Source organism: Carya illinoinensis, chromosome 2, assembly GCF_018687715.1.
Source record: "Carya illinoinensis cultivar Pawnee chromosome 2, C.illinoinensisPawnee_v1, whole genome shotgun sequence".
Classification (NCBI taxonomy): Eukaryota; Viridiplantae; Streptophyta; class Magnoliopsida; order Fagales; family Juglandaceae; genus Carya; species Carya illinoinensis.
In genome coordinates this window covers 26,206,540-26,221,206 of record NC_056753.1, presented here as the reverse complement: position 1 = coordinate 26,221,206, position 14,667 = coordinate 26,206,540, and the positions used below count along the sequence as shown (strand labels likewise).

The window sequence follows — 14,667 nt, the reverse complement described above, 5'->3', positions numbered from 1 at the left end:
CTTCTGCTGTCTCTTGTTTTTATTTATTTATTTTTATTTGATTTATATTAAAATAATTAATTTTTTAATAATAAAACATACATAAAAAAATATACGACAGATACAGAATCTATATTTAAAATTACTCTATTTTATTTCTTTCTAGTTGTGAGACTCTCTCTCTCTCTCTCTCTCTCTCTCTCTGTGTGTGTATTGGATGGAATTCAAGTGGAGTATGACCGGCCCACAGGGTCCTGTGCTCGACTTGCCTTTCCGTTGGGCTTCCCCGCTCTACTTGTTGGTGCTGCTTAATTTGTATACCTGGGCCATTAATTCATATATGAAGCCGTGTAGGCTCACGCAACGAGCCCACATACTATCTTCAGGGTCCTGGCAGGCCTGTGGGTTCGCCACGTGTCTGTATCACAATTGTTCTGATGGAATTTATATTTACCATTACAATTTCAAGTGGATTATGTGGGGCTTCCACAAATAAATTTTCTACGTTAGAACTAAATACTAATTTGGCTAATTTTTTTTCCCGAACTCTGAAGTATTGAACCAAACTTATAACATTACTGTTTCATTGCATTAATTGTATTGTCTTTTGCTTTGAAAGGGCCAGGATGTGATGCAGCCGGGACGGGGATTGATGTTTGAATATTCGTTTAACGTATGCAATCCGTGTTTTGAATATATAGCAAGAAAAGAGATACAGAAAAGAACAAAGAAAGAAGAATAATACTAGATCCCCCGCTGGGAGATCCTGCTGGAGCCTTTTTATTTTTTTATTTTATTTTTTATTTTTTTAATGATTAAAAAAAAATTATTTAATATTATTATAAATTTTTTTTAATATTTAAAAATATTAAAAAATAATGTGAAAAAAATAATTTTTTTTTTTTTCGCCTAGCAAGAGCTCTAACGGTGGCCATAGCAGCGTTCAAGAAAGAATCGTGGAGTGAAAGGTACACGTTCCGCTTTCATCACGTACCTTACTCGGAAGACTTTGGCCACCCGTGATGCATGCACTCAACAGCGACTTTGAGTTTGAGCAGCGGTCACCATGTTTCTTCCAGGGCAATCCAGTACTGCTCGATATAGCTGATGTCAAGGGGCGTACGGAAGAGAGAATCCCTATTATTCGCATGTTTGCGTACGGGATGCACTCAACTTGAAAGAAACTGCATCTACACTTTGCCCAACCCCCCAAAGGCCGAATACGCATCGTACAACCCGGCCGGTCCTCAAAACGTATAAACTATGCAAAATACTTTAGTAGCAAATCAATTTAATAAAAATAAATTTATAAATTAATATGCTTTAATTTGGTAGTTAAATTATAAAATTATTTTGATTATAAAGTAAATCTAACAGATTTTATGAAATCATATAAATTTATGAATTTATTTTATATAATCTTTTTGTATTTGTAGCAATTCTCTAATAATATTGACAACTTAGTAATTGCCTGTTTTTTCTGATCATATAATCACTCCATTGCACACGCAGCACACCCTTTTTTATAATAAATTTAAGGAAAACAAGAAACATGAGTTCCGGCATGCTGTTGTGCAGGATATATACCTTTCGTGGTTATAGGTGAGAGAATTACTGAATATTTAATCCATGATTCAATCTCAGGCACAAAATACTTTGCTTTGGCAGATAACATTCATGATCGGTACTCGGTCGGGATTAAATATTTAGTTCGGAGTATGTTAAAAGAAAGATGATATAGACATGATAACTATTATACAACTTGTTCCTATATATAATATATAATAGACATAATAGATATGATTTGATATAATAAGTTATTATATCTACTTTATAATAAAAATAAGAGTAACACTACAGCTATCATAAAAGTAGCTCGAAAAATTCACCCGAATGAAGATTTTTTTTTTGAATTTTTTTCATTCATTTTTTAATATTTTTAAATATATTTAAAAAAAATTCACAACATCACTTAAAAGAATTTACTTAATTATTAAATAAAAAAATTTGGTAAAAAAAAGAAACCTCCTAAATTCGGAAGCTTTAGCATTTTTCTAAAAATAATTTTACAATTTAATATATTATATTAAATTACGTCAGTTTGTGAGTTTAATTTTATGAAATTTTTTTATAGTTAAAATATTTCTCCACAATATATTAATAAATTCTTGATTTTTTTATTTGTATTGAAAATTGTGTTCCCATTGTTCCTCTATATATTATAAGTGCAACAATGCCCCTTGTTTCAGCGTTAAAGCAAGGAAGAATGCTATACAACATCTTACATCACACATTTTATATATTAAAATATTATTTTTTATTTTATTTTATTCTTATTAAACTAATTAAATTATTCTATTTATCATCTACACACTTTATATTTATTATAAAAAAATGAAAAATAAAATAAAATAAATGTAGTGTGTGAAGTGTGAGGATGATAAAAAAAATTTTCCTAAAGCAAAAAGTCACTTCTTGCTCTCAACGTAAGCGAAGGACAATGCCAGTGGCCGTGTATCTCGTGCTTCTGGAACAAGTCTAAGAAATTGCATGTTGCAACTTTAAAGCTACGGCTGTGCCCTCCTGCCATATTACATAAATTAATGTGCAATAATATTGTCAAATTAATGTAAGACTGTGTTTATAAGGTAGGAAGTGGGGTACGTAGAAATAGTTCACGAGTACGTGTCTTCTTACTATAGGGTTCCCAACAGTGTGTGGTTGATTTTCAAGAGGTTTTATAATGTCAAGCGTTTGAACAGATCAAACTATATGTAGTCATGATGTTCTAAAATTATAGCCAGCTTTAAAAGGCTAAGCTTATATTGTTGCCTTGCTTTCGGTCCTTTGTTTGATATCTCGGTGCTTTTTATGTGATTTATCTTCTCTTCTTTTTTTTTTTTTTCATATATATATTTTTTATATTATATAATAATCCTCAAATCTCAATTAACTATATATTCAAGAGAATCTCTTTACTCAGTGAATGTTAGAGTAATCATTGAAGTATTGGGCTTACGCATTTTACACTTCCGATTTGCTTATTAGTTTGTGCTGTCGGGGATCGAATTTATAAAACAGTATCCATGAGTATTCCATTTCTAGTTCTGGTTTGTCTCCTACAATGTTGCTGCTACGTTTCCAGTCTTTATCACCCTCTAGACCCTCTGAACCCTACTGAAATTGACCAAATAAGGCTCATAATTCAGAAGTCTCGCCTAGCCTCTCTCCCAAACCTGACCTTTCACTTTGTTGATCTTGAAGAGCCAGAAAAAGAAGATGTCCTCAGCTGGCTTTCTTCACGCAAAGAAAGCGAAAAGCCTAATCGTCAAGCCAAGGTGGTGGTTCGAGCAGGGGGTGAGACACGGGAGCTCATTTTGGACCTGACCCTTGGTTCCATCACCTCCGACCAACTCCACACCGGCAATGGCTACCCTCCTCTCACTTTTACTGAGCTTTTCAAAGCTAGCAAACTGCCTCTACAGTCTCCCGAATTCAAGGATTCGATTCTGAGAAGGGGTTTGGATTTGTCTCAAGTTTCTTGCATACCTTTTACAGTTGGTTGGTATGGGGAAGTAGCTACAAGAAGAGCTCTCAAAGTTGCGTGCTTTTATCGTGAAGGGTCGGTCAATGTCTTTGCAAGGCCGATCGAGGGGATAACCATGCTTGTTGATGTTGATTCCATGAAGATTACAACGTTCAATGACAGATTCAGAGCACCTGTGCCTAAAGCTGAGGGTACTGATTTTCAGTCATCAAAAGGGAAGCCCAATTCAAACACTCGAGACAACATCACAAATGGCCGTACTGGCGGGTTCACCATTGATGACCACGAGGTTAAATGGGGTAATTGGGTTTTCCATGTGGGATTCAATGCTCGAGCAGGAGTTATCATATCAACAGCTTCGATATTCGATGCAAGAAAAAGGGAGTTTCGGCGTGTGCTATACAGAGGACATACATCTGAAACATTTGTACCATATTCTGATCCAACAAGTGAATGGTATTTCAGGACTTTCATGGACATCGGTGAATTCGGGTTCGGACGATCCGCCGATACCCTGCAGCCATCGATAGATTGCCCGGAGAATGCTGCATATATGGATGGGTACATGGTTGGGGCGGATGGACAGGCACAGAAGGTAACAAGAGTTATTTGCATTTTTGAGAGATATGGTGGTGATGTAGCTTGGAGACATACTGAAATTAATGTTCCAGGCAAAGTGGTAAGGCTGTTGAGCTATGCTTATTGTTCTGGCTTTTGTTTTTGGCCCCTTCTCTGTAGTTGTTGTTGTGGTAATTAATGTTAGCATAAGGTGGAAAATGGCCTTCTTGCAGATAAGAAGTGGAGAGCCAGAGATTAGTTTGGTGGTTAGAATGATAGCCACCGTGGGTAATTATGATTATGTACTCGATTGGGAATTCAAACAAAGTGGAAGCATCAAAGTTGGGGTAAGATTCATACTTTCTCTTCAAAGATTTCTTTCCTTAATTTCACCATCATGGACATTACTTCTTCTGAAGAGCAAAGAATAATTCAGATTGACACATTTTTTTTTTTTTAACTGAATTGGATAATTCAATGCAGAGATATACACATGCAAAACATTTAATGCAGTCCATTTTATCCATAAATCCTATATGGGTAATATATATTAAATGTAGTAAGGCTGTCGATCTCTCGATCTTTATAATTGAATGATCCAATTCAGTCGGACAATTGAAAATAATATTTTTATTATCAAAATGAAATTGTTTTCTTTATCACATTAATTACTTGGCATTTTATTCTAGGTGGATCTCACAGGTATTCCGGAGATGAAGGCCACGCCGTACATTAACGTAGAAGAGATAACAGAAAATATGTATGGACCCTTGGTGGCAGAAAACACGGTGGCCGTAAACCACGACCATTTTCTGACATATTATCTCGACCTTGACGTTGACGGTAACGACAACTCCTTCGTCAAAGCCAAGTTACGAACAGCAAGATCATCAACGTCGCACCCCGATGCCACCTCACCTAGAAAAAGTTACTGGACTGTGGTTAGAGAAATTGCCAAAACGGAAGCCGAGGCTAGGATCCAACTCGGCTTAGAGCCAGCCGAGTTGGGGTTGGTGAATCCCAATAAGAAAACAAGGCTTGGGAACGAAGTGGGCTACTGGTTGATAACCGGACGGCCGGTCAATTCTCTTTTATCCGATGATGATTACCCACAGATCAGAGCGGCTTATACGAAGTATCAAGTGTGGGTGACCGCCTATAACAGGACAGAGAGGTGGGCTGGAGGCTTCTACGCAGATGGCAGCCGAGGAGATGATGGGTTAGCAGTATGGAGCCAGAGGTAAACATTGAGTTCTACTTAATTAATTTAATTTAATGGGAATTTTAAATTCTAAGAAGACAATCAATTGAATGCGTGCATAATCATGTGCAGGAATAGAGGGATTGAAAACAAAGATATTGTCTTGTGGTACACGGTAGGGTTCCATCACGTTCCTTGTCAAGAAGATTTCCCGGTGATGCCAGCAATTCATGGTGGATTTGAGTTACAACCAGCTAATTATTTCGAAAGCAACCCAATACTTTAACACTACTACTACTTCATGCATGCATGCATGCGATGTAATAATGCATGTTAACGTACATACATGACCAACTCCAATGTAACTTTTCACTACATATTACATGTAACGTACGATCGATTTTAAATTCAGATTCTGTGACTTTCGGTGACTAATTAATTTGTATATAGCCATTTTTTCATGTAAATCCAAACAAATGTTGCACTTTGGGTTGGAAAATTATATTTACAAGTATTTTAATCATTATCCTTTTATAGTGTGGACAAGTATTAATTATTTGGTTACTAATTATCGTCTAATCATTTAATGGCATGTCAAGAATGATGACGAAAGAGTAATTGTTAAAAGAACTAGGAATATCGTTACCGGGAAATTATTCATAGTAATTATTCATAGCAACGTCCCCTGCTGATTTTGCTAATTATTACGATAAAACCGACAAGCATTAATCCGGTAGAAGACGAGATTTTACACCACGTTCCCGGGGGATGGAGGTTCTTATAATAATTCTAACACAATGAACTACAGTACTCACTGCTGAGTGGTAGCAGTGCAGTTAGACCAGTCCACATGCTTGGGTGCTTTTGTTTTAAGGACGGGATTGCTCTCAAAGAAATTGGTCGGCCGGAGCTCAAACCCAGCACTCAAGGTTGGCATCACCGGGAAATCTTCCTGGCAAGGGACATGATGAAATCCAATTGTGTACCACAATACTATATCCTTGTTTTCAATGTCCCTATTCCTGCACGGACAAACAAATCAAACTCAATCATCAACAATCAAATTAAGATCATAATTTCATATGTTCTTTTTCCTAGTTCAGTTTATCATGTGGTACCTGTGGCTCCAAGTTGCCAAGGTATCATCTCCATGATTTTGATCGACATATAATCCTCCTGCCCATTTCTCTGACTTGTTATACGGTGTGACCCACACATCATTTTTGGTGAAGGCTCCCCGAATTTGTGGGTAATCATCATATGACAAAAGGGGATGTGCTGCTGACCATGGAATCAAACGATAACCAACGTTGTTGCCAAGTTTGGTTTTCTTGTTCGTATTCACCACTGCTAACTCAGACTGCATCAAGCCCAGCTGAACTCGTGCATCAGATTCAGTTTTAGCTGTTTCACTCACAGTTGTCCAGTAACTTTTTCTTGGTGAGTTGTGGCGATCTGTTACCTGGATCTTCTCCAACTTTTTCTTGAGAAAGGAGTTGGGTTCGCCATCTACGTCGAGGTCAAGATGGTAAGTCAAAAAGTGGTCGTGGTACACACCAATTGTGTTATCTGCTAACAGGGTGCCGTAGACATCCTCCTTTATCTGATCTGTGTGAGTATATGTCACACCCTTCACTTCTAGCATTCCCGTTAGCCCTACCTATGTATTATTCAGATAAGAGGAAGCCTTACATCACAACCAATTAATTAATTTTATACACACAAGCTGTATATATACAGCTCTATTTGTAATATGATCACCAAACTGTTCAAATCGTCAATTTTTTTTTTCTCTTTTTTGAAATATGCAATTGATTCCCATTTTGGAAGGGTTGTAAATAATTCAGTCCAGACGGACAAAATCAACCAAACCAGACTGAATTCTGGACCCATCGGTCTCGGTCTCAAAATATATGAACCAATGAAATTTGGATTGATTCCAAGGTCTACAAATTTTGAATCAAATCGGATCGAATTATATTAAACCTCTATATATATATTTAAAAATATTTTTAATAATTTAATATATTATTTTTGTGTAATGATGTAATTTTCATCTAACTTATTATTATTGACTATATAAAATATAAAATAATATATGCTATCAACTAATAATAAATCATAAATTATGTAATTGTTTATGTCATTATATATAAATAGTTAATACATCATACATGCTCTATTATTTACACTTAAATAAAATAATTAGGTAATTTGTTTTGAAATACTTAAGTTGCAAGAAAGCATGAATAATCTATATATAATGAAATTATTTGATATTTATTAACTATATATAAAATGTATGACGTTATTAATAATTATGCATAGTATTAAAGAGTAAAGTCTAAGTTAAAAAGTAATAACTATCAATATCATAAATATAATTATAGTAAAATATTTTTTAAAGAGTTATTTACATAATCCACATTAATAATTCACTTAATTTTAATTTTATAATTTAAATAATTTTTAAAAAATTTATTTGAGAAAAAAAGATGAAAAGATAATAAAATAATTAGTCCAGACAGATAGCTAGCGGTCCTTATAAATATTCAATCTGGTCTAATCCCAAGAAAATGATGAACTGAAAATCACCGAACCCACCCCAATATTTTGATTGTAGATAAGAGGTAAGATAGGCAAAATGCCAATACGATTTTAAAATTTGGTAATATTAATGTTACGCATACAAACATACTAAACCTAGAATCACAACATGTTTCCTGATCATATAACTTAGCATGAAACTTCATAAATGGCAAAAAAGATAAATGATTCCATACCCCAAATTTAATGGAACCACTGGGCTTGAGTTCCCAATCAAGAATGTTGTCATAGTTGCCAACTGTTGCGACCATCCTCACTACAAGGGTTACCTCTGGCCTCACCTCCCTTATCTGCTTAATCATAAAATTGTCATCGATCTATACTTGTCATGTCCAAATTAACCAACATTAATTAATTATAATGAAATATAATAATAATATGACTTACAACTTCATTTGGAATCCCCGACTCAGTGTGACGCCACATAATATTTCCCGCATAGCGCTCGAATATACAAAAAGCATTATGTATTTTCACAGGCAAACCATCTGCTCCGGCATAATATGCGTCCAAGAACACTGCATTAGAAGGGCAATCGGCGAAGGGCTCGAGTGACACCGCAGATTGACCGAACCCGTATTCGCCGCAATCAAGGAATGTTTTGTAGTACCACTCCTCGGTTGGGTCCATGTAAGGCACGAACAACTCCGATATGAATCCTCTGTATAGGACTCGACGATATGTTTGCTTCTCCAGGTCATATATTGATGCTGTAGATATTATTGGACCGGCTCGCACGTCATATCCCACGTGAAAGACCCAATTGGCCCAACTGATCAGCAAACCACCAAAAATAAATGCTAGTTTGTCAGTATTTTGAAGTTACCTAACCTGGCATTTAAGCCCAAGCCTTGACCCCACAATAAGAAACAGGCCTGGGCCTGTCATGCATCGTAAATGTCTTAAATTTGTGGGTTACAAATTAACTACTAAAATGAGTAGTCCTGTAGGGACATTGACATTTACATGACGTCCTTGGGCTCTGATCTTCTAGTCCATGCCCATCACAAAATCTTAGATCCGGCCTATCCTAGCCAGCCTATATATATCAGGCGTTAGCTATAGCCTAACCTGGCTGAAGGGAGATGGTTCGGTATTTTTTTTAATAAAAAATGATTTTCGCAAGTTCAATCGTTCAAACTTTTCTGTTTTCAGAGATTTTTTTTTTTTTTTAAGCTGTTCTTATAGCTGGCATGGGTACTGCAGCTACTGCGCTACATCCTTCGCCGAATAGAAGGTATTTTTTTTAATTCATTTTATTTATATATATATTTTTTAAAATACGACAATATTAAAAAATATTTTCTTAATTATTAAGTAAAAATAATTAAAAAAATAAAAAAATATTTCGGGTCAAACTTTGATCCCGAGTTGGGGACCAAAGTATTTCAGCTCGTATAGTACATATGTGTGTATAATTGAAGTTGAAGTACGTGGAAGGATAAGAAAATGACCCGACGAGTCAGATGAAATCGAGGAGAACATGTGATGGAAACTAGCTAAGTAGCTATCTAGTTATGTGAACAGCAGTACTGCGGACCACCTGATCAGTTATAAAAAAAAATAATATTTACATAAAATAATATTTACAGTTGTGATTATATAAATATTATAATTTTTTTTAAAAAAAAATTAATACGGAACTTACATAAAAAAAATGTTTATATATTCCACAATTATATATAGTATTACTCTTAATTATATTAGAAAAGTACTTTCTACTGTCGATCATTTTAATATATCATACACTATATTTATTTATTTTTGATTTATTTTCTTAATTTTTTTAGTTTTATTTTATAAAATTAATTAAATTATTTTACTTATCATTTCTATACAATATATTAATAAGAGAAAATTTTAAAAATTAAAAAATTATATATAATATGAGAATGAAGACTAAAGTTTTTATTAGAAAACTAGTTGAATCACTTGTCCAATTTCCATTGCATGAGTCCTACACTTCCACGTACCGCAAAAGAAAAACGTAAAATGAGAGAGAGAGAGGATGGCTTAAACCAATCGCACATTGCAAAATCAAAGCTTAAATTAGCCGGCCTTGCCAATGTTATATATTATACAAACAAAAATGGCGTTGGATGAGTCAAGTTTGCTAAAAAAAAAAAAGAAGAGTTAAGAAACACCGACCTGACAGTATGACCATCTATCTTGAACCCTGGTCCGTCTGGTTGCAGGAAAGCTGCACCATTCAAGTGAGGCCCGAATGGTGGCTTCAGCTTGGATGCCCGATACTCTGTTCCTTCAGCTTTTGGCACAGGAGCCCTAAACCTATCATAGTATTCAACTATCTTCATCTCGTCTAGATCAACTACTAACGTTATTCCCTCAACTGGTCTCACATACAGATTAACCGTTCCATGATCTGTATAGAAACACTGTAGCTTCAAAACCCTCGCACTGATCTTCACCTCTCCGAACCATCCGACCGTAAAAGTGGAGCACACCACGTCGGATAAGTTCAGCCCTCTCTTCTTAACCGATTCGATGAATGGCTCGTATGTCTGGGGCAATGTGATTGCGGCAGATTGTTCGGCAATGGTAAGCAAAGGGTAGCCATTTCCGTCGTAAACAACATCGGAAACTATCGAACGTGTCGACAAATCCACTACGATCTCGTGGGATTTTTTTGAGAGGCGTGTGATGACGAAGGCGCGCCGAGGTGGGGGTTTGGAGGCTGGGTTCGATAGCCATGCAAGGACTCTGGGTTTGTTTGGCTCGTCCAAACCTACGTATTGGAAGGTTAGGTTGTGGATCAAGCTAGGGTACGATTTCTGCACTATGGTGCGGACCAGGGTGAACTCAGATCGAGTTAGAGGGTCTAGGGGGTGGTGCTGGTGGCTTGAGACTAGAGAGAAGGTGTAGAGGGATAGGAGCACCATGGATAGCATTATTTTCAACTTTGAAGACATTGTCCAGTTCGGAGAAATCATTGAGACCTAGCTGGCCGGCTGCAGCTTGCTTTTAACAACAAATAATTGTGGCATGCTCGAATATTAAGCTGGGTTCGATCTTTCGACGGTCAGGGTTTTATAAACGTCTTTATAAACTGTCAATTTATAAAATAGCTACATATACAAAGATGTTATATAAAGTAAATTTAAGATACAAAAAGATTATATAAAGTAAATTTTTAAACTGATATAATTTTATAAAATTTATTAGATCTATTTTTTTAATAAAAATAATTTTATAATCTGATACATCATATCAATTCATATTAGTTTATAAGTTCATTTTTAAAAAATTTATTTGTGGTTAAAATATTTTTTTTTTATAAAAAATTTTTGATAAACAATTTGAAAACTCTGTCCATTTTATAAATGCTTTTATAATTCGTTTTTACTACTCAAGTTCAAAATTCTGCCCATCTTATAAAGGAAATTAAAGAGTAAAGCTACGGGACCCCAAATTTGGGCCCGATAAGTATATTTCATCTTTTTTATTTTTGTTTTACATGCATTTATTTTTTTAACATCTTAAAATATTAAAAAATAATCCCAGCGTTATTAAAAAATAATTCCTTAATCATTATATATATATATATATATAAAATTAAATCGAAACACACAATCAGGACCCAACTTCTGGTATTTCTAAAAAGAAAATGATAGTATGACTATTGAATATACCTAATAAAAGTATATACTTATATTTTTTATTTTTTTAGTAGTTTAGAAAATGACTATTAATGAATTTATATATATTTTTTATTTTATTTTTATGGTTAAGGATGTTTAAAAAATATTTAAAAAAAGAAAAATAAAAGAACTCATTAATTTGACGGATACATTTGAAAGTCATGCTCATTTTATAAATTATGGCAAGGTTTGATTAATTACGTACTTTTCTAATCTTGAGTCAATAAATAGACCAAAGATCATAATTAATTAATACCCTTGAGACTTGAGAGGAATTAAATCAAGTCTTAGAATACTGAGTCACTGATGGCAATTTCTTTAGAGTACACTCCAAAATCTAAATGATCATGTAATTCATGCATGGCGGATTCTCTCGGTCGGTACTTATACGTACGCATGCAGATACCATTATCTCAGACTTGTATATTTCCGATATTTAAAAAATATTTTCACTATCGGCCTCCAATATTGACATATATATTTTCCTAATAAACTCAAAAGAATAATAATTACCTCCACGTGCATTTGTCATACTTCGATACGGACCCTGCAGTCTGGCATTCATGAATCTGCATGCGGGCAACGTCGACCACTAGAATTGGAACGGCAATCAGATCAACAGGACCACGCCGATTAATCAACAGATCCAGACAGTCAACTTTACCACACTTATAAATAAAGAGAAATATTTTTTTCAGTCGACACGCAGTCATAGAAAAAAAAATAGATTATTATAAAATTTATATAAAAAAAAATTATTTTTATAATTTTTTTTTTATTCATATAAGTCTTTTTGAATATAAGATAATTTTTTTATAATTTTTTTTATTCATTCCATACAGTCCCTAGAAAAAAGATAGACTGGGATTTAGTTTTGTCATTCTATTGGGTTTACTGTCAATGGATCGGTTGAATAATGCTGGTAACAAGTTGAGTTTAATCTTTTTATAAAAAAGTGAGTAGTTTCAATTAAAAAAAAAAAAAAAAGTAATGTTTTTAAAACATTTAAGATAGGGTATATTTTTTTACAAAGGCTTAAGTGAAATTTATTTGTTTGAAACTTGTACAAATTATTTTTTATGTTTATTATATTTGTAATTTTAGCTTTGAATTATTTCCACAATGATCAATACAATATCTAGAACAAATTAGAATGCTAGATATATATACTCTATTAAATAAGTCCGAATTGAGGGATGAACAATATTTTTATCCATTATTTTTTTCCCTATTTTGCCCCTGATTTTATGACAAAATTCCTTTTTTGTTTTCTTTTGCTTTTTTCTCTACCGACTGATTTTTGGATGTTTCCCTTTTGTTTCATCTTCTTCCTCTCTTTATTCTCTACTACTCACTTTTCCACACAAAACCTTTCGGTCGGCTTTCAATTCATTCTTCCTCTTCTCAATTCATTCAGTTTTTGGTTGAATGTGTGCAAGTTGAGCAAAAAATTCATACCCACATAGACAAAACTAAGGCAAATCCAAACAAAATCGCTTGAAATTTCTAGAAATTCACCTAATAAATCATACCCAAATGCACAAAAGGAAACCAAATCTAAAAAAAAAAATTTTAATACATGTAGATCTAAGGAAGTTTCATCAGACCATTACACATGATCTCACGGCAACGCAACAAACCAGAACAAAAATCAAACGGAATAAAAATTTGTACACAAAGAAAATCAAACTGATGTACACTAGAACAATCCAAATTGAAAAACCATCGATAATATGTGTAGATCTAAGACATCCTTACATCCAAACGCAATGGCTGCCATTTTCGTTGTCTATGTTGAAATCAAAGGCTGTTTTCTTTGATTTTCTGCAAGCATTCGGTTGATCTTCGTGGAGAACTGATGGAATAGAGAAAAGGGAGGAAAGTTGGGATTGAGTGATGAAGAGAGAACAAAATGACATGGAAGGGAGAAGACTGTGGCGATTTGTGTCAATTAAGGGGCTCGAGAGACGGTGATGAAAGGAGAGGAGAAGCATTGTTGCTGACTAACAGTGAGAGAAAGAGAGAGAGATGAAGAGTGATTCTTAGAGAGAGAGAGAGAGAGAGAGAGAGAGAGTGAGAATTTTGTCACGGATTGAGAGGGTGGCAGCTAGGGCAACAGAAAATAGACAAAGATGAGCAGTAGCAGATAAAAGCTTAGAGCAACATGATATGATAGTGTGGGTTGATGGCTAGATGGGCTTAAGTGGAGATGGGCCTTATGAACGAATGTTTGAGTTGTAATTGTTCTGGGTTGTAATACTTGTTCTAGGCTAAGGCCCATAATTGTAATAAAGCCATAGTGCTTTGATTAGATGAAGTATATAAATAAGTGATGATCGACGTACAGAGGAATTAATAAAGAAAATAAATTCAGAACTCAAATTCTCTTTTGTTTCTCTCTCTCTCTCACTAATTTTTTCTACAAAAATTTTATACGCAATCACTTTTGTGTACTTCTTAAATGTAATTAGTTATGTATTAAAAAAATTGATCCAGCCAATTATATCAGTAAAATATATACAAAAATAATTGTATGTAGCATTACTATTCTTTTTATTACACAGTTTTGCTCTCTATTTCTTGTGGGGCTTGTGACAAGTTTGGAGAAAATGATGGGTGTCAGTGTCGAAGGAAGAGAGAGAGAGAGAGAGAGAGAGTTGTTAGGGTTTTGGTGATTAAATGATGTAACATTAGAGATTGGGCTGCCTTTTGGTGTTAATTTGGAGATGGAGGGTTTTGCTTTACTAAGGGCAGGTTTGGGAGCAAAGATGAGACACAGATTTCTCATCCCAAATCTGAAGTGAGATGAGAAACACTTCTAAACAATCACTTTAAGATTAAACCCAGAAATCTCATTTGTTTTGAAATGTTTTAAGTACTGTTCACAAGCATGACTATTCAGTCAACGACAGTGTTTTCTATCCCTCCGACATTACTCCACCAACGTTACTCTATAGTGCCCTACCCTTACTCCACACATTACTCCTCTCATCCCCCATTGAAATTGCTCATTCTCCTCTATTGCCAGTGACTCCTGAAATTACCAACCCGTTCGTGGGTATGAAATGCATATCTACCTCGATTTTCAAATACTCATCAAGAGAAAGCTCCCGATG

General features: G+C 34.6%; 2 protein-coding genes across 2 annotated transcripts; one reads left to right on the top strand and one right to left on the bottom strand.

The window, feature by feature from the left end:
• The first annotated feature begins 2,639 nt into the window (after nucleotides 1-2,639).
• Nucleotides 2,640-5,720, top strand: LOC122300555 (primary amine oxidase 1). The gene is made up of 4 exons (XM_043111302.1): nucleotides 2,640-4,205; nucleotides 4,318-4,431; nucleotides 4,774-5,324; nucleotides 5,418-5,720. Exons 1-4 carry the CDS (start codon nucleotides 3,066-3,068, stop codon nucleotides 5,569-5,571), a joined length of 1,959 nt encoding a protein of 652 aa, XP_042967236.1. The 5' UTR covers nucleotides 2,640-3,065; the 3' UTR covers nucleotides 5,572-5,720.
• Nucleotides 5,721-5,927: 207 nt separating this feature from the next.
• On the bottom strand, nucleotides 5,928-13,679 carry LOC122300552 (primary amine oxidase-like). The gene is made up of 7 exons (XM_043111300.1): nucleotides 13,310-13,679; nucleotides 12,065-12,143; nucleotides 10,041-10,978; nucleotides 8,280-8,664; nucleotides 8,069-8,182; nucleotides 6,404-6,945; nucleotides 5,928-6,307 (listed from the first exon to the last, which is right to left on the bottom strand). The coding sequence occupies exons 3-7, from the start codon at nucleotides 10,841-10,843 to the stop codon at nucleotides 6,097-6,099; spliced, it is 2,055 nt and encodes a 684-aa protein (XP_042967234.1). The 5' UTR covers nucleotides 10,844-10,978; nucleotides 12,065-12,143; nucleotides 13,310-13,679; the 3' UTR covers nucleotides 5,928-6,096.
• Nucleotides 13,680-14,667: the final 988 nt, after the last annotated feature.